The sequence below is a fragment of the Girardinichthys multiradiatus genome, chromosome 12 (genome assembly GCF_021462225.1).
Source record: "Girardinichthys multiradiatus isolate DD_20200921_A chromosome 12, DD_fGirMul_XY1, whole genome shotgun sequence".
Taxonomy (NCBI): domain Eukaryota; kingdom Metazoa; phylum Chordata; class Actinopteri; order Cyprinodontiformes; family Goodeidae; genus Girardinichthys; species Girardinichthys multiradiatus.
The window spans coordinates 16860370-16886046 of record NC_061805.1 but is presented as its reverse complement, the minus strand read 5'-3'; the positions used below and the strand labels follow the sequence as shown (position 1 = coordinate 16886046).

The following is a 25677-nucleotide window of genomic DNA, read 5'->3' as shown; positions in this document are numbered from 1 at the left end:
CAATTTAAACTTGGAGTTCTCAATTCTAAACTTCACTTCTCTTTAGAGTAAAACCTAATTAAAGTACACATTTCTGCTTGAACAATCTATCTTTTTGGATGTGGTTTATTAGCTTTACGTTACAGTTGAGATTTGAAAAGCTTGGTATTTATGTTGAAAATAGTGCAGTGATTTAATGTCAAAGATTCATCTGAATACCACAAGAAGGCAGTGCAGTACCACTACAGTTTAAGAGGCATGGCTTTCAACAATTTGAAGATAACCTAGAGCTGTGTAGTTATAATAATACAAAAAAAAAAAATAGGAAAAAAACACATTGGTCACAAATACAGATTATTTGAAACCCAGTTGTTATGTTGCTACTATGTGGATGACACAACTGAGTTTAGTTTTAACGTTTTAATGATAACAAATATTATGTGGCCTAAAGTAGCGTGAAATTACAGAAGTGACATTACAAACTAAATTAAGATAAATCCACACTACAGTGCTATTTTGGAGGGAAAACACAGAAAACTATTTGAGAATGGTGCCAAAGAAACTGTTATGCAGCTAAAAATCAAGTTGTGAAAAATCTAAGAAAATTATAAATAAATGTAATTTGGCATGGTGAGTTTTAAAATTGGTGAGGTGAAGACTCTACACCTCTTTGACCTTCTCCAAGCACCTTTGGAGTCGGTGAAGTTGTCTCAGAAACGTTTGGATCTCCGAACTTTGAATGTGCAGGAAAATTCCCAAAACATTGGGAAATAGTGTGCATATTTTCTCACATGTTAAGTTGGGATGTACAGAACATAGCTGTTCATTTTAAAGTGGAAGCTCCCTTTAACATCTCCCCCGTTTGCGCATGTCCCACGTTGATGACAGTCCAGTTTAGCTGCAGCCAGGGTTAGACCGCTAAGCGCCAACAAACTGTTCTTCTGACCTGACAAATCTAATGACTAGCCGTGTTTAGAGACTCTGGGAATAACTTGCAGAGGCCAGTTACATTTGGTAAGTAACACAACTTACGTCACACCAAATATTTTAAACCCCGTTTGGTCTCCAAGGACCTTATAGCGGAAAGCTAAGCAAGGCAGCTAGCTTATAGTTAGCTTGTGTTGCTAGAATTGCTAACATTGGTGTTAGCCCGCTCACCAGGTTGTTTTTATGCGTCCCTCCTAAATCAGTGCAGAGACACTTTGTCATTTACTCGTCCTTTGCACTCGGGTTTCTTGGACTGCTTTAATTTTCTTCATAGTTTTTACACGTCAATCTATTCGTTCAGTGGCACTTTACATGGGAAAGAACCCTGGAACAAGGCACCTTAGCAGACGATACAAAACCTTACTTGACGTTAATAAAAACTATCGGGATTTGGTAGATGCCTTGCTCAACCGGGGGTTCTTGTACATCTTTTAATAATCACACTTTGAGCTTTACGATTTAAAGCAGTTGGCAGCAAAATAAAATGTGTCTCCCTCCTTTCCGTGAGAGGAATGTCCGAGCGTCTGCACAATAGATGATGGGACGCTAAAACGAGCAAGGCCTGGAGTGGTAGTTGAACAGCAACCCCAGATATTACTGCCAGCTGTTTGTGGCAGCTCTAGATTAAAAAAGGGGGCGAACGTAATCGTGTCCTCATTTTGCCCTAAGATACTGTAATGACAACAATAAGGAGGGTGATTAATGGGACAGTTGTTTTCTCGCTGTTTGTCATCAGGCGAGATTATTTGCCTTTCATTACTTGCCAAAGAAATGAAATGATATAGAAGCTATAGTAAGCTTAATGATTAACGCTGTAATAGGAACTTAACTTGGTAGTCTGCATCTCCTAAATTCTCTGTACTTCAATCACGTGTTTATATTAAACTTTAGCGTTTATCTCTTGTTTAAATTCAGGTCAGCTCCGTTTTATGCTTAGTCAACAAGCTTAACTTCCACTGTAGTGCAGATTGAATCACTTTACTTGGACATTGAGTCAGTCTTCATGGTTTGTGACGAATATGACTTTTAGATTGAATAAGGTCCATGTGATTACAGACGTTTGGGATTTTATTCATAGCTTGTCAGGATGTGAGTTATGAAAGATATCCTTGCTGACTAGTGATTTTTCTTTTTTTTCTTGCTTAGATTTATACTGACTCATACCTTAATACTCCTCGTCTTCTGCTGTACCATCATTTCCATTGACCTAATTATAATGGTACGGTAATCTGATTCCAGATGTCTGTAGTATTGCCTAATGTAAAATTCCTAGGACATCTGTTTTAAGCTTTCTGAAACACGTTTTCCAGAGGTTGTTTTTGGATTGTGTTGTCCAACATGCATTAATGGCTGATCCAGAATGAATATATCTCTAAACAGTCGGTAGCTTTAATGGAACCTATCTGATGCTGTTTAAGGTTATGACTCTGTGCTGAATTGTCTCTGCTCCTCTGATGAATTAGGACTCATTAACTGACACGTATAAAGTAGTGTGTTCTCTGCTGTGCTGTCTATTAATTGGTAACACAGGTAACTTCTGTTCTTTGCTAGATGCAATCAGCTGGTGACCAAAATTGGCCAATTTTCTGCTGGACCCGAGCCAATTAGTGATCAGCTAGTGTGGACCTGAAAAATAGTTTGTTTTTCTCTGATCATTGAACGCACAATGCGAGAATGTTCCAATGTCACATCTCAGTGTGGAAATGGTCATTATAGGGAGCAGACTTTGGTATCTAAATTCAGTACCAAGGTGTTTTTATATAGTCAGAAAAAGCACTTAAGGTGTAAAAAGCCATTAAAGAAGAAATTGGATGTTCTGTTGGCTGTTTATTTAGGCTGCTACAACAGATGGCAGTTCTTTGCAAGTGGTGGTAATTTTGCTCCTTCAAAAGTATTTTATTTCTGTTTTTTCTTACCTGATTTTTTTTTTTTGCCACTTTGGACGTTTAGTCAAACTGGTAAAGGAGTGAATTGACCCAGAGCTAACGTTCATAGAGACCAAGAAGGCTGAAAGTTGAACAGCAGTTTGTTTTATTATTGAAGCTTTAGAAATCTGTTATGAGATATGCTGGAACTGAGAAGGTTGGCAGCCTTCTGGAAATTGGAGTGTAGGTCTTGGGGACATAAAGAGTCACTGATGTTTACATTTACTAATCTCAGCCACCCTAGTTGTAACAACTGCCTATATAGATGTTAAAGAGAGGTAAAAATGGCACCTCCAAATCTTTTTTGTTTTTATTTTAGAAATATTAGTTTAATCCAGTTTTAATGCAACCGTGCACTCTTACACACAGTGTGAGATCGGCTTGCTTCGGATCCACATAAGGAATGGCTGTTCATGGCTGTAAGGCCAGGCAGAGCATGACTTTGTGGCACTGTTGGCAAACTGGGTTCAACTTCTCCTCCTTTAACTTTAAAACATGCTGGTTCAATTATAATTTAGGGATGCAGCTAATGATTATTTTGCTAATCGACTGATCTGTTGACTATATTTTTTGATTAGCCAATTAATGATTGGAAAGCAAAAGGTGCTTAAAATGAGATTTTTTACAGAATTTGAACCAGGTGAAGCTAAAACTACACCATTTGAGGAGTACTGGATAGAGCATATTTGAAGAAAATGACGGTTTTTCATCTTAAATGCAAAATGTATATATTTTTGTACAGTTTTGGTTTAATTCCTGCTCTGAGTGAGTTGTTCTTTCAGCAAATGGCAAGTTTCAGTGTCTGCATACTCCAGTTATTGATTATGCGATTACTAAATTAGTTGACCATTATTTCAGTGATCGATTAATTGTTTCAGCCCTATTAGTTACTTTCTTATTGTATGATCAAAGACGTCATATCTTTAATTGCTCACTGTTTGACCTTTTTTGCGAATTAAGGTGCTTCTGCATCACCCAGTTTTATTTGAATTTGCTGTGTCATTTGCAAAATATACAGTGCAAACATAATGGCCAAGACATTTACCTGTTGCACAGTGTGCTGCATCAACAACAGGGCGAGATATTTGAGAGCTGCAGCCCTAATCAGCTCCTAAAATTGGGATGAAGTGTGTTATTTTATTGATGAAAACTAACCTGCTTATATTTACTGCTGTGTTAAACACATTGGTAACTGTGATCATTATAAACGTATATTACAATTAGAAATCAGCATGTTTCAAACTCATTGTTAAAGCTCAGTTGATCAGAACCGGTGCTGTGTGGCTTGTAGCGCTTGACTCTCTCGGCTGCAGGTCAGCTTTAAAAACATCAACCCCCTTTATTCTTCAGGATGAATAAAGTTACCGATCCTACAGCTGGGTTTGTATGAATACGCCGGTATTTTTGTGGCTTCACTGACTAGAAACATTGCAAAGTATTCCGATGCCTAAAAGCCTGTTTTAATTTTGGAATGCGTCTTGCTGCTGTTCTAATCACTTATTGGAAAAACGTATGATCCCATGTGTGCAGGTGGGTCCTGGATCTGATCGTCTCGATAGCATTTTTACGTTCCTTAATGTGATTAATTTTGTTTCACTTTTAAATTAAATGAGCTCTGAACTAGAGGGTGTAATACAAGTCTGATTTATGTAAAGGAAGAAAAGTTGGGGATTGCAGGATATTTCCAAAAGGAAAGTAGCATGATTTTGATTGAAATGACTATAAGTAACATTTTGTTCAATGTGGTCAGAGTTATAAACGATCAATGATTATCTTGGCAGAATATAGTCTTTATGTACTCTCGTGCAGCCAGTACATTGCTTTTACATCATTGATGTGCAACATTCCTGTTAATGTATGATTCTTTACATAAAAGTAGAACTGATGCTCATTATTCATTGAAGTTTAAGTGACCAGTTGTACTATTTGCTTGCTGAGTAGTGTAAGAAAGTTTCAGAAAAGGAAGTGTGGAGAGGATGTTGGCTCAGAGTCACGTGTGCCTTTAGTAGAAAGTGAAATCCTTTTAATAGCTGTGAGAGAAGCTTTGTACTTTTGGTCGGGCTGCCTGAATGTGTGTGTGGGATCATGTACTGGGAGGACTGGGCAGTGTTCCAAACCTGTTCATTCCGGCATAACTTTTTTTTCTAAATCACCTGTATCCTTGCCTTGAATTTTCCTCGCCTTTTATTTCTCTCTACCTTGTTAGAATCACCCTGCTCCCACATATGATCCTGCGGAACAACTGGTCTTGTTGTCAGTCGTCTTAAGACTATTCATTGGCTGTCCCTCTTGTACTTGGATGAACATTCTCATTCAGGACACTTAGAGTTGCAGATTATCTTTCCCTCATATAGTGCTTTACTGGGTTTCTCTTCTGCTTCAGAGTTCCCCAACGCTCTCCCTGACTGACTCACCAGTTAACTCTTAGCTGTGGATTTTATCGGAGCTAACAGGTACACAGCTCGGTGACAAAGAGCGGTCCTCCTTCCTGCTAGCCACTTAGTATCCTGGCTGCTTTTTCACTTCTGTGTGAAGAATGTTCTGAGTTAAGAACATGATTGTGCATGTGAAAGTGAGTCATAAGCATGAGCCTGATAGCTTTTTGAGGGAAAGAGTTCACCAGTTGTTGGTCATATGTTTGCGAGTTACATTAATCTGGTTACGGGATTAAAAATAGTCTTTTTCTAAATTGATTAGAAATATTTTATTGATATCATTATGGAAAGAAATAGGTGGCTGCTTTCTAAACAGGAATTCAATTCACGAGCATTCAAATAAAGCTTTCTTTAACCTCTTGTAACGACTTACGTCACACCAAATATTTTAAACCCCGTTTGGTCTCCAAGGACCTTATAGCGGAAAGCTAAGCAAGGCAGCTAGCTTATAGTTAGCTTGTGTTGCTAGAATTGCTAACATTGGTGTTAGCCCGCTCACCAGGTTGTTTTTATGCGTCCCTCCTAAATCAGTGCAGAGACACTTTGTCATTTACTCGTCCTTTGCACTCGGGTTTCTTGGACTGCTTTAATTTTCTTCATAGTTTTTACACGTCAATCTATTCGTTCAGTGGCACTTTACATGGGAAAGAACCCTGGAACAAGGCACCTTAGCAGACGATACAAAACCTTACTTGACGTTAATAAAAGCTATCGGGATTTGGTAGATGCCTTGCTCAACCGGGGGTTCTTGTACATCTTTTAATAATCACACTTTGAGCTTTACGATTTAAAGCAGTTGGCAGCAAAATAAAATGTGTCTCCCTCCTTTCCGTGAGAGGAATGTCCGAGCGTCTGCACAATAGATGATGGGACGCTAAAACGAGCAAGGCCTGGAGTGGTAGTTGAACAGCAACCCCAGATATTACTGCCAGCTGTTTGTGGCAGCTCTAGATTAAAAAGGGGGCGAACGTAATCGTGTCCTCATTTTGCCCTAAGATACTGTAATGACAACAATAAGGAGGGTGATTAATGGGACAGTTGTTTTCCTGCTCTCAAGGCATTTTTGTGAAGTTTGTGCTCAAAATTATATGGCCAAATGTAATTGAGTTTTTCTCAGCAATTACAAACTCTATTTAAATAAGCTTGGTGTCAAATTAAGGGTAACACTCTGGAGATTCCATCAGAAGTGTTAATATCACAGTAGTAGCTACTGTTTCAGAGATAATGAGGATGGCACACAGAAAAAAATGCCAGAATTATTCCTGCATTGTACAGTATATAAACTAGGGCTGCAAGTAACGATTATTTTAATAATCGACCAATCTGTCGATTATTTTTACAATTAATCGTTTTTTATATTTACTGTTACTGTCATTAACAAAGCAGCGCCCACATCTCAACACTGAATTAATTAACAGTATTTAGCGCGTTTAGTTTCTTATTAGGTATATGTTTTTGTACCGCGCTAGCTCTTCCTCTCCTGCTTTAACTCCGACATGCTTTTGTCTCAGATGTTCATGTAGATATGTCATGCTGCCATGCCATGCCAGACCATTTTTGCATATCTTGCAGGTCACTCGTCTTTTTGCTGCATCTAGGGTGAAGTGCTCTCATACTTTTGATGCCTTTGTTCATGTTCATTTTTCTTCTCTTTTCTCGTTTGTCCCCCTTTTCTTCCATAACTTTTTGTGCTCCGCCATCTTGCTCAGTGCAAATGTGTTTGTGCCGCATATAGATCCATGCGCGTGGAACGTCATGCAAAACAAGGTCAACTTTTAGCTGATTCCTTCCTTTACTGCTCTAACAGTAGATCACAGCGTTCAGTGGCTCATTACTGCCACACATGGGCCACAAATGTAACAGATTGTGTTAAAAAATAGACTGCATACGGCAAAACCTGTTTACAAAGCAACTAATCGATGACTAAATTAGTTGACAACTATTTTAATAATCGATTTTAATCGATCAAATCGATTAGTTGTTTCAGCTCTTATATAAACCTTTTAGAAATATCATGAAGACGGCTACAAACTTTAGAAAACACTAAATCCACTTGTGGAAATTACCTGTGCCTGTACCTTTCATGCAGCTGAGGTAAACTAAAGCAAAGTTAGAGAGGTTTTAGTAAAGACATAAGTAGGCGTTTTTCCTTTTGGCACCATATAGGACATTTGGACACAATTCGGCACCATCTGAAAAAGTGGAGATTTCTTGTGTTTTTACTTGAAAAATGTAACGAACTACTTTTACATGTCTAGAACAGCCTGTTTTTGATTTTGTTTTGTTTTGTTTTTATTACCCACATCTATTTTTTTTAAATAATTTTCAATAGTACAAGAAAATGCTATGTTGAATCATACTGGAGCACATTTATTGAACAGGAAGCACCAGTGTAAAAAATCCCCAAAACATCAATCTTTGCAATAAAATACGTAATAGCATTGCTAAAAGTAAAATAACATAATTTATTGACAACTAGGAATGAATATATGTACAACACCTTTGTTTACCGGGCCGGTGGGGGTAGGTGTGTCGGGGCTAATTACAGATGCAAACATTTCAATACTATCTTCCACTGTGTGGCTTACAAATCCATTTATTATGAGACATCACAACGCACTAGTGTAAAAAGAAAATCAATCTTTAAAAGTATATCGTAATAAAACTAAAATTACATACATTTCGAGCGGCAGAACTGCATAATCCAACTCATCATTGATCTTGTCGGGATAAATAAGTTCTTCGTCTTCAGATGAGGAATCCTCTGCACAGACTTCTGTACCGCAGTCCATTGTAATTAGGTCCAAAGCTTCAGCGACGGTGTAGAACTTTGTGCGGGAAGCCATTGTGTTTCAAAAAAACACTCGAACATGCGAAATGATAACCACAGACCATATACAGCCACATGTAGGAAGGTCTGGTGCGTAACAGCTGTAGCGACTGCGCCTTGCAATACAGTGTGCTTAGTGTTTTTACTAACAACCTGCCTTACGCAATAACTCAAGTTTGGATTGGCCGAATTGCACAAATGACTTTTCATCCATCCTTTTCATCCTTAGAGCCACTAGAATAAAGTTATCTCCACGTCTTTCACGTCAATCCCACCAATCAGGAAGAAGAGGCCGAGACTTCCGGTGAATCCGTTTTGTAGAGTGCGTTTACTTCCTGCATTTTTCTGATTCAACTGCTTGTAGTTTAACTGTGTTTGGTGTTCAAATAAATGGTTTATATCAGCTTTTAGCCAAGAGTCTGATGTTGCAGAGGATACCCCACATGTCTGTGTTTAAGTAAGGGAAGTTTGAGAATAAACATAGAAAAAAAATAACCTTTTTTTTTTACATTAGAATAACTACATTCTTAACCAATGAAGAATGGGAAGGTAATCAATGTTGTGCTGCCATTGTTGCATTTGTATTTAGATTGATTGAACAGTTCATGAAAATGTTAGACCTGCACAATATATTGCAGATCTATTATCACTGTAGTATCAGTTTGCACAGTTTTGCTATCGATGTTGCAAAGAACTGTTTGGAATGCAGTCATTGTTGGTTACTCTGTCGTGAGTTCACTCTTTGCATGGCAGTGTAAGGAAAAACTGGGAGTCATTATGTTTATATAACCTGTCTTTACAAGTTAATGGTTGTGGTAAAATAAAATTATGATTTTCCCCAAAACAACCCAAAGTTACAGTGCTTTCTCTGTCTCCATCACTAAATTTCAGCAGCTACACTAAAATCCTCTGGGTTATGAGACAGAGGTGTCTGTACAAATACAACCTGCTGAAAAGATTGCAGTATATGTGATTCACTTTGTTACAAAACTGTAGCTGAGACTATAGCTCCCCTTTTTTATATTGCACCATATTACATGGCATTACATTTATTCTTCAAGAATCAAGAATATTTGAGAGAGAAAGCTCTGATTTATTGTGTTAGATTGGATAAGCCTTTATTTATTTATTGTACCTGCAAATGATAAATATATGGGACCGGGGGTGATATCACACAGTTAGTTGGTGTGTGGCAGAGAGCCTATGTTGTTGTACAGTTTGACAGGCTCTCATGGTTACACTGTGTATTGAGCATTTTGATCATATCTTTTTTTTATGCTGTATTTTCCAACTAACTTGTAGAAACTTCAGTGCTTCTAGGATTTAAGCATATCGGGCGATGTTTATTAAGGCGATCACTACCCGATATCATAGTCTGGGTCATTATCAGGCAAAAAGGCCTGTTTAAAGAGGTTTTAAGGACTCTCAGAAGTCAAAAATTGATCACACACAGTCAACAGAGTCGCGAGGAGATAGACCCAAATTACCTGCCAAAGATTTAGGTATAAAATGTGAATCTACAAAGAACCCATTCACCTCCAGTGCTCTCATTTTCTAGAACTGCAACCTACCCAGAGGGCTCAGAAATACAAAGGTGTTCAGTTCATCTGAGACATGGCTAAGATAAGGAAGCCAAGACAATGAATTTGAAACGTTAAGACTTGACCAAGAAGTATCTGAAAACATATGGGCACAGAGCTCCATGTCCACACAGAAGGCAGTGAGGTGGAGGTGGGGTACTAGTTTGGGTTGGTATTATTAAAGATGCTCTAGTTTGACCTTTTCAGGTTGAAGATGGAGCCAATTCTCAAAGCTACCATCAGTTTTTAGAAGATACTTTCTTCAAGCAGTGGTACAGGAAAAAGTCTGCATCTTTCAAAAAGATCATGATTTTTATGCTGGACAGTACCTCTTCACATGCAGTGAAGTACTCGATAACCAGTAAACGTTTTAAAGGTCATCACCTGACCTAAACCCTATTGAGAACTTGTGAGTCCTTCTTAAATGGGACATTTTGACTGTTCTAGAAAGCATGGTGGTTATACTGGTCACATATGTTTCTGAAGATCTTTTTTATGTCAGAAAGGTTCATTTTTAACATTTGAGTTGTTTATTATTGACCCTTTAACATATAAAAAATAAACAAACGAGAAGGGGATATTTCAATTTATTTAGCTGCTTGTTTGTATGCAGACAGATATTCTCCTACAAAGCCAAAACATCGCTTTAACTTTCTAGAGCATTCAGCTTGGAGGTTTGCTAACACTTTGGATGAACTAAAATGAATCCTCAAAAATAAGACATGTCCAATAATTGTGCACACAGTGTATTTCAAAACAAAGACAGAGTAGCCCTTTTTCCAGTGAAAGTCCCAATATTTTAATACCTGGGATTTCTTTTACCCAGGTAAAAGGAATCCTGGGTAATTTGTGTACTTTCTGTTTAAACTACCCTGAAAGGCTGCAGAAAAGTTATTTAAATCAGCCTGACGACATATGGGGCGATAATTATTTTGGTAGTGTGTTTTTATGAGCATTATTTGCCTGTAGCTTTTCTTTCTTGCATATTGACTTGTATTTAAATGACCTTTTCTTTTTGATTTGATACAGTTATTGAATCATTCACTGCCTATCTTCCGTTTAATGACACATAACCAATTTAATTTGTCAGGGACATCAACGCAAACACAGTGGTTGTCTTTTAGCTTGTGTGGGTTGACACTGCCTCACTCATTCCCACTTGCAGGCGGCTCTCTCTGGCCCCGATCTTATCCTCTGCCCAGAGCCCCATTTCCACACTTTAATCTGTGTTTTCACTGTAAGCGTCCGACCACAAAGAGCCTTTTGAGGGAAGGATTCAATGAGAAATCATCCAGATTTCATGCACTCAACTTGGATTGCATATTGTGGCTGTGTGTATCTTGAATAGAAAGCGTAATTTGCATTTATTTATGTTTTCTTTTTTTTTTGGCTGTGCGACGTCTGCTGGGGCTTTAGAGCAAGCTGCTTTGTTTTGTTGTCATTGGAACGTCGTGGAAAGAATCCAGAATGCAAATGATGACTTCCCTTACATGACGGTCCACCAAACTAATGTTCACTCAGTATTTAGGAGAAAATGCAAATCATGTCCTGCTTTTCATTTAAAAGTCCAGCTGAGTACAAGTGATCATTGAACAGTGAACATTACATAAAAAAAACTGAGCACATTGGTAGGTTCAAACTGTTCCATTTATCTTATTTTATTTAAAACACTCATAAACCTTAACATTTATTGTATTATTCTTTAAACTCCCTCGTTAGATGAGACAAAGTGTGATTCTTCTGTTTCCATTAAATAATTGAACCCCATGACTCATTAGAGTTTCCTAATAAGTAAATACCTTTGATGGAGTTTATGGTGCGATCCCTTCAACACTAAATGCTGGCTTCCTTTAGAATAATGGAACTGAAACCCAAGCAAAGATAACCCTGATGATATCATTGTGGTCTGTTTTCCCAGACTTCACAAAACCTCTTCCACATCAGGCGCTATGCAACCATCTGTGCCACCTGGTTAACAAGCTTCTACTTCCCTTCCTCCTCAATGAGACGTTTGATTGAAAGATTATTTGAGGTTTTGCTTTGAGTTTGTCTCGCATCTTTTTATTTCCCAAAATGAGGTGTTCATGTTATGATTTTGTTCTTCGTTCTGCAGCCGCTTAGTTCTCCGTCTGCGTGAGCCCATGAAAATGGTGAAGCCAGACATCCACACTCTGGCCCACCACCTAAAGCAGGAGCGGCTGTATGTGGCATCGGAGAAGCAGCTTATCCAGAGGCTCAACAGTGATGTGCTGAAGACGGCCGAGAGGCTGTACCGGGCCGCCTGGATCGCCAAGCAGCAGAGGATCAACCTTGATCGGCTCATTCTCACCAGGTCAGGCCATCATCTTGTAACTGAGAATGTTTTGTAAACCACAATTTTACACGATCCAGCCTTCTTGGAAGAGTTGAGAGTTTATTTAAAATCACTGGTTTCCTGCCATGGACCTGAATCTTAAGCATAGCCCATGATTAGGTCATTTAAGGTCAGGGCCTTGGATAGGCCAATCAGGAAGTTTGATGTGAGTGTAATGTTTTTCTTGAAGTTGGAGCTGTTTACTGGGACAAGTCAAATGTTTTATGGTCAGATAAGACAAAGATAGAGCTACTTGGACATGATGACAAAAATCATGTTTGCGGTAGTAAAGTGAGACCTTCGATTCTAAGAACACTGAGCTAGCTGTCCGGCATGATGGCGGTAGCATCATACCTTGGGTCTGTTTCGTTGTCTATGGTCCAGATGCATTGCTCAAAGTGGGTGGAATAATGAAGGAGTATAACCTCCCAGTTCTTTAACATCACCTTAAATTAACAGCTAATCAAACTGGTTTTAGAATGGATTTAGCAGACTGACTTTAAGCTTCTGGACGGGGCCTATCCTCACCCCTATTTGACATTCATGGACTATGCTTAAAAGCTGGGTCTTTGACAGGTACCCAACCTTTACCCGAATGTCAGAGCACTTATATGTGTATGTCCAACTCTGTGCTGATAAGTGAAAATCTACAATAAATTCAAACTCAGTTCTTGTTTTTAAAAACCATTGAAGTTCTTTATTAATAAACTAACAAAAGCCCAAATTTAATCACATTCATGGTGATGAGTGTATGTGAAAACTATAGGTCTACTGACTAGAGAACACAAATACATGTTTATCTGTTGGAAGGAAGACAAAAATAAAAATGCCATTGAAATGAGACTGTTTTTAAGATGCATATTGATTATAAAAAAATCTCTGTCCTATAGTGTGGAGGCCTCCCCGGCTGAGTGCTGCCAACATGCCAAAATGCTGGAAGATACGCAGTTCACCGACGGCTACAAGACTCTGGGTTTCCAGGAAACAATCTATGGCGAGTTCTTGGCCAGGCTGTGGGAAAATCCCAGACTTGTTGCATCCTGCCTTGTGGCAGGAGAAAGACTTAACCAGGAGCACACCCAGGGTGTCATCCATACCGTCTTCACCTCACTCTATGGCAACTGTATCATGCAGGAGGATGAGAGCTACCTGCTGCAGGTCAGAAGAGCAGAAAAACAGTCTCATAGGCACTAGAAAAAACAGTCGGTTCTAATTAAAGCTTTGTTTTTTGTTTTTCTGGCAGGTGTTGAGATACCTGATAGAATTTGAGCTGAAGGAGAGCGACAACCCTCGCCGTCTCCTCCGACGTGGAACCTGTGCCTTCAGCATCCTTTTCAAACTCTTCTCCGAGGGCCTGTACTCAGCCAAGCTCTTCCTCACTGCCACCCTTCATGAACCCATAATGCAGCTGCTGGTGGAGGATGAGGATCACCTGGAGACCGACCCTGCCAAGGTGACAGAGCGCCTCACTCCAGCCCAGCAGGAACGCTTTGGGGAGAAAGGCTCCGAGGACTACAAGCAAAGAGTGCAGGCAGCTGTAGAGATCAACGAAGCCAAGCTGGTTGCTCTGGTGAACAAGTTCATCGGTTACCTGAAGCAGAACACCTATTGCTTTCCTCACAGCCTGCGCTGGATCGTGTCCCAGATGTACAAGACTCTGTCATGTGTCGAGCGTCTTGAAGTGGGTGAGGTGCGCACCATGTGCACCGACCTCCTGCTGACCTGTTTCATTTGCCCGGCTATAGTCAACCCAGAACAGTATGGCATCATCTCAGATGCACCCATCAATGAAGTGGCTCGTTTTAATCTAATGCAGGTAAATGAGCTGAAGGATTCCGTCTCCATATATTTACACGTTCAGCATGTTGAACGATCTGATGCTGTACGGCTTTTCTTATACAGGTGGGGCAACTTTTGCAGCAGCTGGCCATGGCTGATGGTGATTCTGATCCAAGGCGGAAAAGCAGTTTGTCTAAGTTTGATAAGGTGGGTCTGATCAAAGTGTTTTCTTTATTTTGACTGTTGCGAGTTGCACAAAGCCCTTGTCTACAAGTGTGATACTTTGGGTCGAACTGTGATTTTTGTTTTGTTGTGGGGATATTTGGACTGCTTTAATTGTCATCATTACAATCATGAAGTGCAGAAATCTGCAACAAAAAAAAAGACTAATAACTTTTTTTTGATGATTCCAAACTAACTCCACACTGATTGACCATTTAAAGCCTCTAGTTACCAATAAGACATTCTAAAAACCAAACTTGCAGTATGATACAGTTTAATCAGTTGCTTTTCTGTCAGGTGTGTCCATTAAGGCCCCATCCACACAGAGACCATCTTAGGTGTATTCGCAAAGGTACTTTGTTGTTTAGGCAAGGAGTCCACACGAATCCGGCGTTCTGAGAGACCAAAAACAATCCTTTTTTAAAATGTCTCAAAAATGCCGTTTTTGTGCTGCCCGTGTACATGGGAAACGCTTCTTTTCCAACCATGACTTCATCATCAGTCCAAATAAAGCTCTCCTACGAAGCTCCATTGTTCATATTTGCCACCGTGTTGCTGTGTTTACGTTGCATGAGTTGTCGGCGCATGCCCGGCGTTGCAGTGGCAGTGTCACAGCACCGCCACGGCATCCACACTGCAGCGTTTCCTGTGCTGCTGCGTGCCCCCATGTGGACGCTTTTTTTCTAATGTGCCATCTACAGAAAAGGTTTTTTAAAATGATAGGGTTTTTGTCTTTATGTGGACTAGACCTAATTTCCACTAATCAGTGAAAACAACTTTCTGTCTCCTATGCTGTGGTTAAGATAATTTCAGAGAATCATTGTGATTCTGTTTCTTATTTTTAGTATTTGATGGAAAATATTGTCAGATTAGGAAAAAAAAAAGCCCTATATATTTTATGCCAGTTTTAAGGGTCTTTTGTCCTTCTAATGCTGCGTTGAGAAATATTTAACTCAGGCACTATGTAAACTCTGACATTTAGGTGCTTTGTCCAGTCTCTACTTGATCTGCTTCTGGAGAAAAAAAAACTTCTCTTATTTTCTGTCTCTGTTTCCAGAGTTGTGTCGCCGCTTTTCTGGATGTGGTGATTGGAGGACAAGCAGTTGAGACCCCACCCATGTCCTCCATGAACCTTCTCGAAGGCCTCAGTAGAACAGCTGTCTATATTACTCATAGTCAGCTGTTTGCACTGGTAGGTTTTGTCAAAAAAATATGAGGTTTATTTGCTGCTATTTCCTTACAAATGCAATGTAAGGAAACCATCTATGTATTTTACTGGGATTTTATGCGATGCCTATCTCCAGCAGTCACTGGGCAAGAGGCAGGATATACCCTGGACAAATCCCCAATCTATCACATGTTGATTATTACAGCTAGAATAATGTGGCCCAAGACGGCTTGGAATTATCTCTTATCATTTTCCAGGTTTGGAAAAGTTTGTCAAAAAGAAAATGGAATATCGAAAGATGTTTGAGTTTCCAGACTTAATTTCTCATTCTGTTCTCTAGAAGATGAACAGAAATTGAATCAGAATTTTTTAAGATTTAGCTGCTTTTTACATATATTTGTATTTCATTTATATCCTTCATCTTTCAATTTTCACATCTTAAGTTAGGTATCCTTATTTCTTCCACTACATTATTAATTCCAGGCTTCAGCCTAGAATTCAATCATATTTGGAAAAAAAAAAAAAAAAAGAGTTTGGGGAAAAAAAAACTTTATAGGGCCACAGTTTTAAAGTTACTGATTGTGAGGAATCTGAGATAAACATTAATCAAAAAGTAGATAAACTTAAAAAAAAAAGCCATTTTACTATTTTGGTATCTAGGTCTTTTTAGATCCATTTTAGACGGTCCTGTGTGTGGTTTTAAAAATGGGTCGGGTTTAGACGTCACACAAAGCAATAAAACCTCACATTTTTGAACTTTTACATAAATAATAGAAGCTTGAAAAATGTATAGACCTGATGTAAGTTTTTCAGAATAAAGCAGTGCCCTTCACATCGCTACTGGATCAGACTGCAACCTCAACATTGTGTATTTTATAGACCATGCAGATAATAGAAACTAATTGGTAATTTTCTATTTTTGTTTTTAAATATCGGGAATTGTTTTGAAATTTTACTCTGGAAAAGTTTGGAATTTTGTGTTGAAAACGTTTGGGGACTCTGAAGGAAACGTGATCCACTTTTCATTCACTAATTACAATTATTTAACATTTATCATTTGCTTTAGGTTACAGATATCTACAGAAATTGAGAATAAAGTTTTACTGTAGTTACAGGTAGCAAGAAGAAAGTTAATGTCCTCTTTAGTCATGAAATCCATATTGTAAAAAAATACAACTTGTTCATTAAAAGCCACAAACAATATAAACTAAATGTTTTGTAGCTTAAAAAGTAAACGGTCATATTAAATGAATCAGAATACTATTAAAAACTTTAATTTATGTCAGTAATTCATTTCAGTAAATGAATCCCTTATTAATTACACACAGACTGATATTTTCAAGAGTTTATTTCTGTTAATAATGATGAATTTCAGCATACAACAATGAAAACATGATATTTAAGATTAAAATTTTGCATCAGACCAAATAAAAAAACATTTTAATACAGAAACATGGGCTTGATGAGAAGTTTGTTTAATGGCTGCTTAAAGGTTATTTTTAAAAGGTACTTTTAATCTGACAAACCAGCCTCATCACATATATTCTAATTTATTGAATATGACTTTAGGTTGCACATATAAACATATTAAGGTAGAACTAAATCATAAGAAAACTATACACAACTGTTTTCCATAAACATGTCCATAGGGATCTTCTCAGCTGCAACTCTTCAAAACAAACAAAATATACATATGAAACATAAAATATAACCCAAAATAAACAAGACGTAAAACTGCTGCTCCCAGTTAGTCTTCATACAATGAGCTTGAGCTGTTGAGCAAAGACGAATGTACAAGAATTTCATTTTCTAGATGTGCTAAGCTGATAGAGACATAGCCTTAAACCTGTTGTAGCTGGTAGTTCAGTGAAAGGTGGTTCTACAAAGTGCTGACCCAGGGTGGCTACCTTCAAACACACACTATTTCCACTAGATTTTCACTGGTAAAAATAAAACCCCGTATCATTTTCCCTTTACCTTATGATTGTTTTCTACTTTGTGCTAGTCTATCACATTTAAAATGAAAAAAGGTTGAGGGGCATAGATGATAAATGGTAAATGGCTTATACTTGTATAGCGCTTTATCATGACTCCAAAGCTCTTTAAACTACAATCAGTCATTCACCCATTCAAACACACAGCTGCCCTGGGGCACACTGACAGAAGTGAGGCTGCCATACAATCGACGCCACCGAACCCTCTGGCCACCATCAGCAGACATGGCGGGTGAAGTGTCTTGCCCAAGGACACGACTGAGACAGACAGAGCAGGGGTTAGAACCGGCAACCCATTGATTACAGGACGAACCCCAACCACCATTGCAGTCGCAGTCGCCCCATAGATATTTTTACATCGTATTTAATCTCTTTTTTTTTTTTTTTACATTTGTAGACTTTAAAATGTCAAGAGCAAACTTGTCCAAAGCCACCAACAACCTTGTTCAAAACAGTTCAAACCTTTCATGAAATATTTCTATACTTTATTCTGAGAAATGTCTTCCACTTGCATCATAGGTGGACTTTGTGCGGAATGTAATGGCCGGAGATCACCTTCGAGAGGAGGAGCACATGGCCCTGGAGACCCTGCTGGCTAATGTGCCCCAGTCTCAAACCATGAAGAGCAACAGTTTGGAGCTGACTCCCTCCAACACCCCTCAGCTTTCTCCAGCCACAACTCCTGCCAACAAGAAGAACAGATTACCCATAGGTACCCTCCTGCACCGCATTCTCCGTCTGTGTCTGCTTGCTGTTCAGGTTTTTTAGGTTTCATTTACTGACCTACTTCATATGTTGTGACGTCTTGTAATTTTCTGATATTGTGTATTAAAATATATTTGGGCATGCTGAGAACTGAGTATACACATCTTGACGCCTATTAAAAAGCATGACGATGATGCACAGCTACTTGGTGAAAACCTGTGGAAGCTAATGAGCTACTTCTCAGCTTGTTACAGGGATAATTAGCATGCCCTGGATTGAAGTTCAATTACAGAAATGACAACCAATTAAATGACCAAATATAAATGAACAGTTTTAATTAGAATGGATAGAAAAAGAAGCATAGATTACCTTCATTAGCATTCTCAAATGATGGTTTAGCAACACTCTTACATAGAAATAAACCACTTGTGTTAGCTTTTTTTCTAATTCTAATATTGATATGCTGGACATGACTTGATATTTGAACAGCGCTGAATTCTGAGATGTTGTGTTTCTTCTTTCTCCAACTCTCTACTCTGTCCTTTTCTTCTCCTCTCGTGCTGCCAATGAATGACCAGGACAACATTTAGCCGCTATAACGTGCTGGGACCCCTCCACCACCACTCTGTCTGCTCACATTCCATTAGTAACCCCTTTTGGTGGGTAGCCTGTTGGTTAACTCAGAGCTGCAGAGCACCTAACCCACTCTATATGTTGTCTCAGCCAGCCTGGGTGTTAGTTAACACTCATTAAGCATCGGCCCATTCTCCAAGCTGCACAGCCACCGCCGTGATTTCTGTTGCGTAGCACTGCTGTTGTCTGTGTGCTCACGTAGTGCCTTGCTTTGCCTTCCACAGGACTTTTTATTGATCATGACAAAGAGAAAAGTTTTTTTTCTTCACTGATTTTGTTTTGCTTTTTTTGTGTTTATTTTGCTTCGTCATTCATCAGATTTTGGCTATTCATCACCAGGTAGAGTGGAAACAAAACAATCTACCTTTGCTGCTTCTGGTCTGTAGGATTAGTAAACATTCATATTTGAACCGTTACTAGTATACAGGGTTACTTTAGAAAAATTTAATATCATCTGTGTATCTGCAACATTTGTTTGTATTCAACCAGAAGAAAAGAAAAAAACTAGGCCAAAACTAAGAGCTTACAAAGGTTTCCATGGGGTCAAGGTGCAGTACATGAGCTCAGATGCTTTTTAGTTGAATAAAAATCAGATACAGGTAGGGTATTAATAGATTTGTCTTCACAAACAGTATTTTCTGTTTGATTCAAAACAACTACTGCTTTAAAATAATCTGCAGCATTGTTTTCTCCTTTATGTTATATTCCTCAAAAAAAAAAAAATACAACCAGCAGGTTGGATCTCAAAGGGAACATGAAATCTGTATTGGACAGGCAAAGTCTGATCGGTGCATCTCTAATTGTTCAATATAAAAAAAATCATTTTCAGGACCCAATTTAGCTGAGAAAGTTACCTGATATTTTTGAATGAAGATTTATTTAGATTGGTATAAAGTATAAAGATCACAACCCAATTCTATTGCTCTGTTTCTCATGTTGAAAATAATTATGCAGCAACCTTTATAATTGGCACCATTGGTAATAATGCATCAAAAGTCTTAATATTAACAAATCTACTATAGTATAATCTAACAATTAATATTTTGGAAAAATAGAAGGTTTTAAATTAGAGGTGAAAAAGAAAATCATGATAAATAATTGTCATTTAACAATCCCTATGAAATAAACGTCAGTGAAGCGTTTCAAAAAAACAAAACGCATTACTTCTTTGAGGTTTCAGTGATCCATGATTTTCCGTTTGCCTGGGTGTAAATATGACTCGATACAGGACCCTATTTCTTTTAGCCGCTCTTCAAAATGAGAAAGACAACAAAGCCGTTAAAGTAAAGCAGATGTGTGTTGATCTTTATAAGAGGTTTTGACAATGTTACCTTTTAAAATCTTGGTTTACCTTGATACCGGTAACCGGCCCATGCCTAATAAAGTTCAGTATTCACTTTTCTTTTTATTACTAACTTCAGTCAGTCATTTTCTACCGCTTATTCCATAGTGGGTCACAGGGGAGCTGGTGCCTATCTCCAGCAGTCTATGGGCGAGAGGCAGGGTACACCCTGGAAAGGTCGCCAGTCCATCGCAGGGCAACACACATACAACCATTCATACACCTAAGGACAATTTTTAGAGTTACCAATTAACCTAACAGGCATGTCTTTGGACTGTGGGAGGAAGCCGGAGTACCTGGTGAGAACCCACACATGCATGGGGAGAACATGCAAACTCCATGCAGAAAGACCCCCAGTCGGGAATCGAACCCAGGACCTTCTTGCTGCAAGGCAACAGTGCTACCAACTGCGCCACCGTGCAGCCCTTTATTTATTACTAACTTCCTTCATATAAACTAAAGCCGTATTAGTTTGATAGCTTGTATTAATAGTTCTGTTTTTTATTTTGTTATTTATATCATTAGATTACAGTTTTGTGTGTTTTTCTTAAGATTTGCAATCTATTATCATAGCATAAAGTTAGCTTTCTCTAGTTTGTTGGTTTAAAAAAACCTTTTAAAAGTTTTTGGAACCTAAAATATTTCCAAAATGAAGAAATCACGGTTCCCTTTTTTTGTCACCTGCAACCCAGCAGCTGCTCGCAGCCGTAGCCGTACCAACATAGCCCAGGAGGGGGAGGCAGAGGCCAGCTCCCAAGAGTCCCTGCAAGAGCTGATGCCAGAGGATGTGCTAGTAATTTCACTCGGAACTGGTCCTCAAACTGTCCCTGGGATGATGTCAGAGAATGAGGTAATGGGACTTGAATTAATGTACTCATTTGCAGGGGAGATGATGATGTGATAAATTCAGCCCAATATTATTTCCTGTCACTGAAGGGGAGTGAGACCTCTTACAGTCTCTGCTAGGCATTTTACTTTTCTCTGAATGTGCCTGGCAATGGTATACGCTACAAAAACAAAGCAGGGAAAAAGGAGAAAAGAACAGACGTATCTTGTGGAAAACAAATTCTCTGCTCCAAATGAAATTTGAAGCGCTGTTGTTGAATTGGGTAAACCAGAATGACTTGTGTCAAAGCAACCTCACAGAGCTCATTTCTGTAAACTGTCTGTTTATCTCTTCTCTGCTCTGCAGGTATTGAACTTGCAGATGGCTGATGGGCCCCAGGGGGATGGCCCTGCTGACGATACCAAGCTGCATGGTAAACCAGACAAAACGCTACGCTTCTCACTGTGCAGCGACAACTTGGAGGGAATCTCAGAGGGTCAGTCTGCAGCCTGGTGACAAACAGTTAAAACATGCCAAAAAAACTATTTGTTGACACATTTTTTCAGAAGTAAAATAAAATGCTTCCTGTTTTTCATGAAAAGATGAATATACACAAATAATAAACCCTGTGTTGTAGTTTGGTAAATACAGTCACTATATTATGGTCCTGCTGACTCACTGATGTTTGTTTATTTATTTATTTAAAAAAACTTAAGGACCATCCAATCGTTCCAACTCTGTGTCCTCCTTGGACCTGGAGGGAGAGTCTGTCTCTGAGTTGGGAGCTGGACCGTCGGGGAGCAACGGGGTTGAAGCGCTGCAGCTCTTGGAGCATGAACAGGGTACAATTTTGCATCTCTGAATAGTGCTGAAATATTTAGTATAATACATGCATGTTTGTATTCCTGATACAGCAGTTCACCAAACAAATAAGATAAACACAATTATCAACAAAACGGGCCGACTCGTTCTGAATTTGTGATGGTTTGTCTCCTCCAGCCACCACACAGGACAACCTGGATGACAAACTACGCAAGTTCGAGATCAGAGATATGATGGGTCTGACGGATGACCGTGACATTTCTGAGACGGTCAGCGAAACCTGGAGCACCGACGTCCTTGGAAGCGACTTTGACCCAAATATGGATGAAGATCGATTGCAGGAAATAGCAGGTGCAGAACCTTTGTGCATTCTTCATATGTAGACGATCTGTGCATCAAAATTTAATTAATAAACATACACAAGTCAATTAACAGAGAGACCATCTGTATTTAAGGATATTGAGAGAAATGTCATCACCTTGTGGTATTTGGGTGAAACAGCATCCAAAAGCACATTTGTTTATAGTTTTAGCCCCTGCAAAGAAATGTAGAACACAAACAGTTGCATTCATTTTATTTCAAAACGTAAATCCTGGATATTATTGAAATTCATTGCAGAGCGATATATTTCCAGCATTTATTTCTGTAAATTGTGATGATAAAAACCAAATGAAAATTAGATTCTAAGAAAATTAGAACATTTGGTTTACAGAGATTCTTTACTGTATAATATATGCACTCAGTACCTGGTCAGGACTCCTTTTTCATGAATTACTGCATCAGTGCAGAGCGGCGTAGTGGCAACCAGCCTGCGGCTCTGCTGTAGTCGTAAGGCAACCCAGGTTGCTTTGATAACAGCCTTCAGCTCGTCTGCGTTGTGTGTGGTTATGGTACCACTTCTCTTCCTCTTGACAGTACCTGGGCTTGCTGGCCAATCAATCACAGCGATACTATGATCATAACACCAGGTATTGTTACTTCTGCCAGTATTGGCAGGTGCCAAGTCCTGCTGGAAAATGAGACCAATATCTCAATAAAGGTTGTCAGCTGAGGGTAGCATGAAATGGTCTAAAGATTCCTGACAGACAGCTGAGCTGCTTTTGGACTTGGTTCCCAAACTCATCACTGACTATGGAAACTCCACATTGGATCTCAAACAACTTGGTTTGTGTGCTTCTACAGTGTTTCTCCATAATGTTTTTTGAAATAAAATGCTATTTTTACTTTAATCCAAAAAGAGGACTTTGGACCGCTGTGAAACAGTACATTATGTTTTTCTTAGCCCAGATAAGATGCTTTTGACATTGTCTCTCTTTGCCAAACTATTAGAGATTGCCCCACAATCTTCTCAAGCTGTTATCACCTTTTTCCACCATACTTTTTCCTTCCATTTAACTTTCCATTGACACACTTGGATACCAGCTGACCGTCTTTATGGAGGGTGTCACAACAACTGTCAAGTCAGCAGTCATCCCCATAGTAAAGACCATAACATGGCATTTCTGTATTAAAATGCCTTTTTATTGGTTTTATGTAATCTTCTAATTTTCCTAAAAACTAATTTTTCTTTTTTACTCTAAGTCATAATCCTCATTAAAATGAATAAAAATAGTTGAGTGTGTAATAAATCAATATATATGCTGTTGCTAAAGAAACAAATGTGTCAGTGTCATTTACCATAATGAATATCAGTACATTTTCAAGCACTTAATGGATGGAGCACTCTTTAAACAAGTTAGTGCTTGAAGAATAAGATTTAACATGAATGTATTTAAAATATAAGAGACATATAGATGCAAAGTCAAAATTTGATTTTCAGACTTTTTAAAAAGCTCTTATTTTATGCAAACTAATTTTAGCGACTGACATGCACAACAAGTCACACTTGTGCAGCTAAAGCTGTTAGTTGTGGTGTGGGGTCGCTGCACTCTTTCAAGCCCACATTGTGACAGAAAACCTGAGGTTAAGGGCTTAAAAGGTTTATTTACAGTGTAACCAGAAAAGATCTTTGAGCATTTCCTGATGTCTTTTTGTAAGTATCCTTATCCCAACTTATTATTTCCCTCTCTCTTCACTGACATTCACTCAGTCCCCTCAGTCTTATTGACCTTGGTTCCTTCTCATTTGCATCCTCCATTTTTCATTCTTCGGAATATGGTGTTGGGGGACTTTTCCATCATTAAGTGAATTTACAGCGATTTCCTTATGTGTTTTCTCCAAGGGATTGGGTTATGAGATGCACATTAAATATCCATTAATACCTCATTATCCCTCTGATAAGATTACCATGATAATGAGGCAGAAATTCTAATTGTTTCACTTCTTGTTGTGCCACTCATTTAATCATCACCTGAAAGACAAGTACTCTGCGCCCCTACCTTGAAGACTGTAAACATGGGCAGCGGGGATGGAGCATTCCCACTGTCAGTGAGAGGCCTGCCCCTGCCAAAAGCAGCACACACTGTTGCCTGGGTGCTGGCATGTGTGTGTGCTCAGTCTGTATGCATGTGCCAGGATGTGGAAGCTTCACTAACCAGGGAGTGCACCTACCGCAGGTTGACTTTTTGGTCATCAGCCGCGGACACCGACTCCCACTCACACCTGCTTGCCCAGCTTCCCCCCTCCCTCCTCTGCATTTTTCCGCCTTGTTAAGTCACTGCTTCCCAAATGGAGATAGAGGGACTTTCTAGGAGGATGGACAAAGCAGTGATTTAGTTGTGAATTATGCTGCACTTAATCAGCAGCTTTAAGTCGTGGCCCCAGAGGCCAGTATGGGATGAGATGTTACTATTAACCTCTGACCCTTGGCACAATGGTGCTTCCACTTGTGTGTCCCACTATGAAATGCAATAGACCCCTTAGTGTGTTCATATCTCATGATCTATGAGTCTTATTCCCTTGACGGGTCATGTTTTTTCTTGTTTCAAATCATTATGCTGGTTAGTTAAAGCGTTGATCATAGAACTTTTAATTAAGATGGGAAAAATGCATTCTTCTTTTCTGTGTATATTTATAAAATATCTTTTTTTCATTTATTTTTGATTTTTTTTAATTGGATTACTGAAAATTGTGTTCCTCACTTCTAAACTGGAATCAGCAATTAAGTACAAACACAAATATTTTGGCATCCATGGAGAAGTTGCAGAAAGCCTTAAAATACGTTGACCCTTTACTGGTGCAGAACTATCTAACACTACAAATTTTTGGAAAACCCCCAACCTTTAATTTGAGTACGTTTATTAAATGGAGAGAAAAAATCCCATGCTAAAAAATTGTTTTAACAAAATTGCTAGTGGGACCATTATTGGTACTATTATTAATCTCTTTTAAATAAATATGAAAATGTTTTATTTACACTTTACTGTTTTAAGGTAATCAGAGTGTCTACTAACTTCCGTATTCTTATCCATGGCATTCTGGTTCCTGGGAGTAGAAATATGACCTGACAAAGACGCCCATTTTCATTGGCCACAGGCTGGACGAGGACCCTTATTTAATGTCCCCACTAGGGTTGTCAAAACAATCGATAGTTCGATATAATCGATACTAAAAAAAATGAATTATTCAAAGATACTCATTTGCATCAATATCAATACAAACTGATGTATTTTTGTTTCCCCAAACTGTGGAACTTCTTCCTGCAGCAGTGCTGCAACAACAGAGACACTCAGCCCCTCCCAAAACAATGAGCTGCTGCTGGAAGTTTTAAACTCTAACATGGTGATAATAGTCAGGAAAAAAACAAACAAAAAACATAGGCAACACCCTTTAGCTGACAAGGCAAACAAAACACTTTTTGAAGGTACTTTCTGTGTGAGGCAGACAGACAGGGAAAAAACAAAATGGTGAACCAATGCTACATGCAATCTTTGCTAATGCTAAAACCCTGGGGTTTGAGAGCAACTTAAAGTTCCCAAATTTGCAATAGTGAAGCTGTAAACCTCCCGGGTGACATAATGTAATGCTATCTGGTTAAATATTAGCTCCACGGACACAGACAACCCAATGACGGTGTTCTGCCGGTCTGAGCTCCCTAAAGTGAAAAGTTCCGAACCACACAACACTCCATTCTACTACTGTATGAATTAACGCATTAA

At 38.8% G+C, this 25677-nt stretch overlaps 1 protein-coding gene across 7 annotated transcripts in view; it reads left to right on the top strand.

The window, feature by feature from the left end:
• Window positions 1–836: 836 nt before the first annotated feature.
• The window catches only part of gapvd1 (GTPase activating protein and VPS9 domains 1), a 47256-nt gene continuing 22415 nt past the window's right edge, over window positions 837–25677 (top strand). For 2 of the 7 annotated variants that reach the window (XM_047381151.1, XM_047381148.1), the window contains exons 1-12: window positions 837–993; window positions 11850–12068; window positions 12980–13247; window positions 13333–13905; window positions 13992–14075; window positions 15148–15282; window positions 17772–17964; window positions 18536–18616; window positions 20625–20782; window positions 21125–21254; window positions 21475–21600; window positions 21758–21931. In XM_047381151.1, coding sequence (XP_047237107.1) covers window positions 11878–12068; window positions 12980–13247; window positions 13333–13905; window positions 13992–14075; window positions 15148–15282; window positions 17772–17964; window positions 18536–18616; window positions 20625–20782; window positions 21125–21254; window positions 21475–21600; window positions 21758–21931 — 2113 coding nt within the window. In that variant the 5' untranslated portion in view covers window positions 837–993; window positions 11850–11877. Of the gene's footprint in view, window positions 994–11654; window positions 11769–11849; window positions 12069–12979; window positions 13248–13332; window positions 13906–13991; window positions 14076–15147; window positions 15283–17771; window positions 17965–18535; window positions 18617–20624; window positions 20783–21124; window positions 21255–21474; window positions 21601–21757; window positions 21932–25677 lie in introns of all 7 variants that reach the window. The other 5 variants (XM_047381154.1, XM_047381153.1, XM_047381149.1 and 2 more) reach the window with 4 other exon arrangements.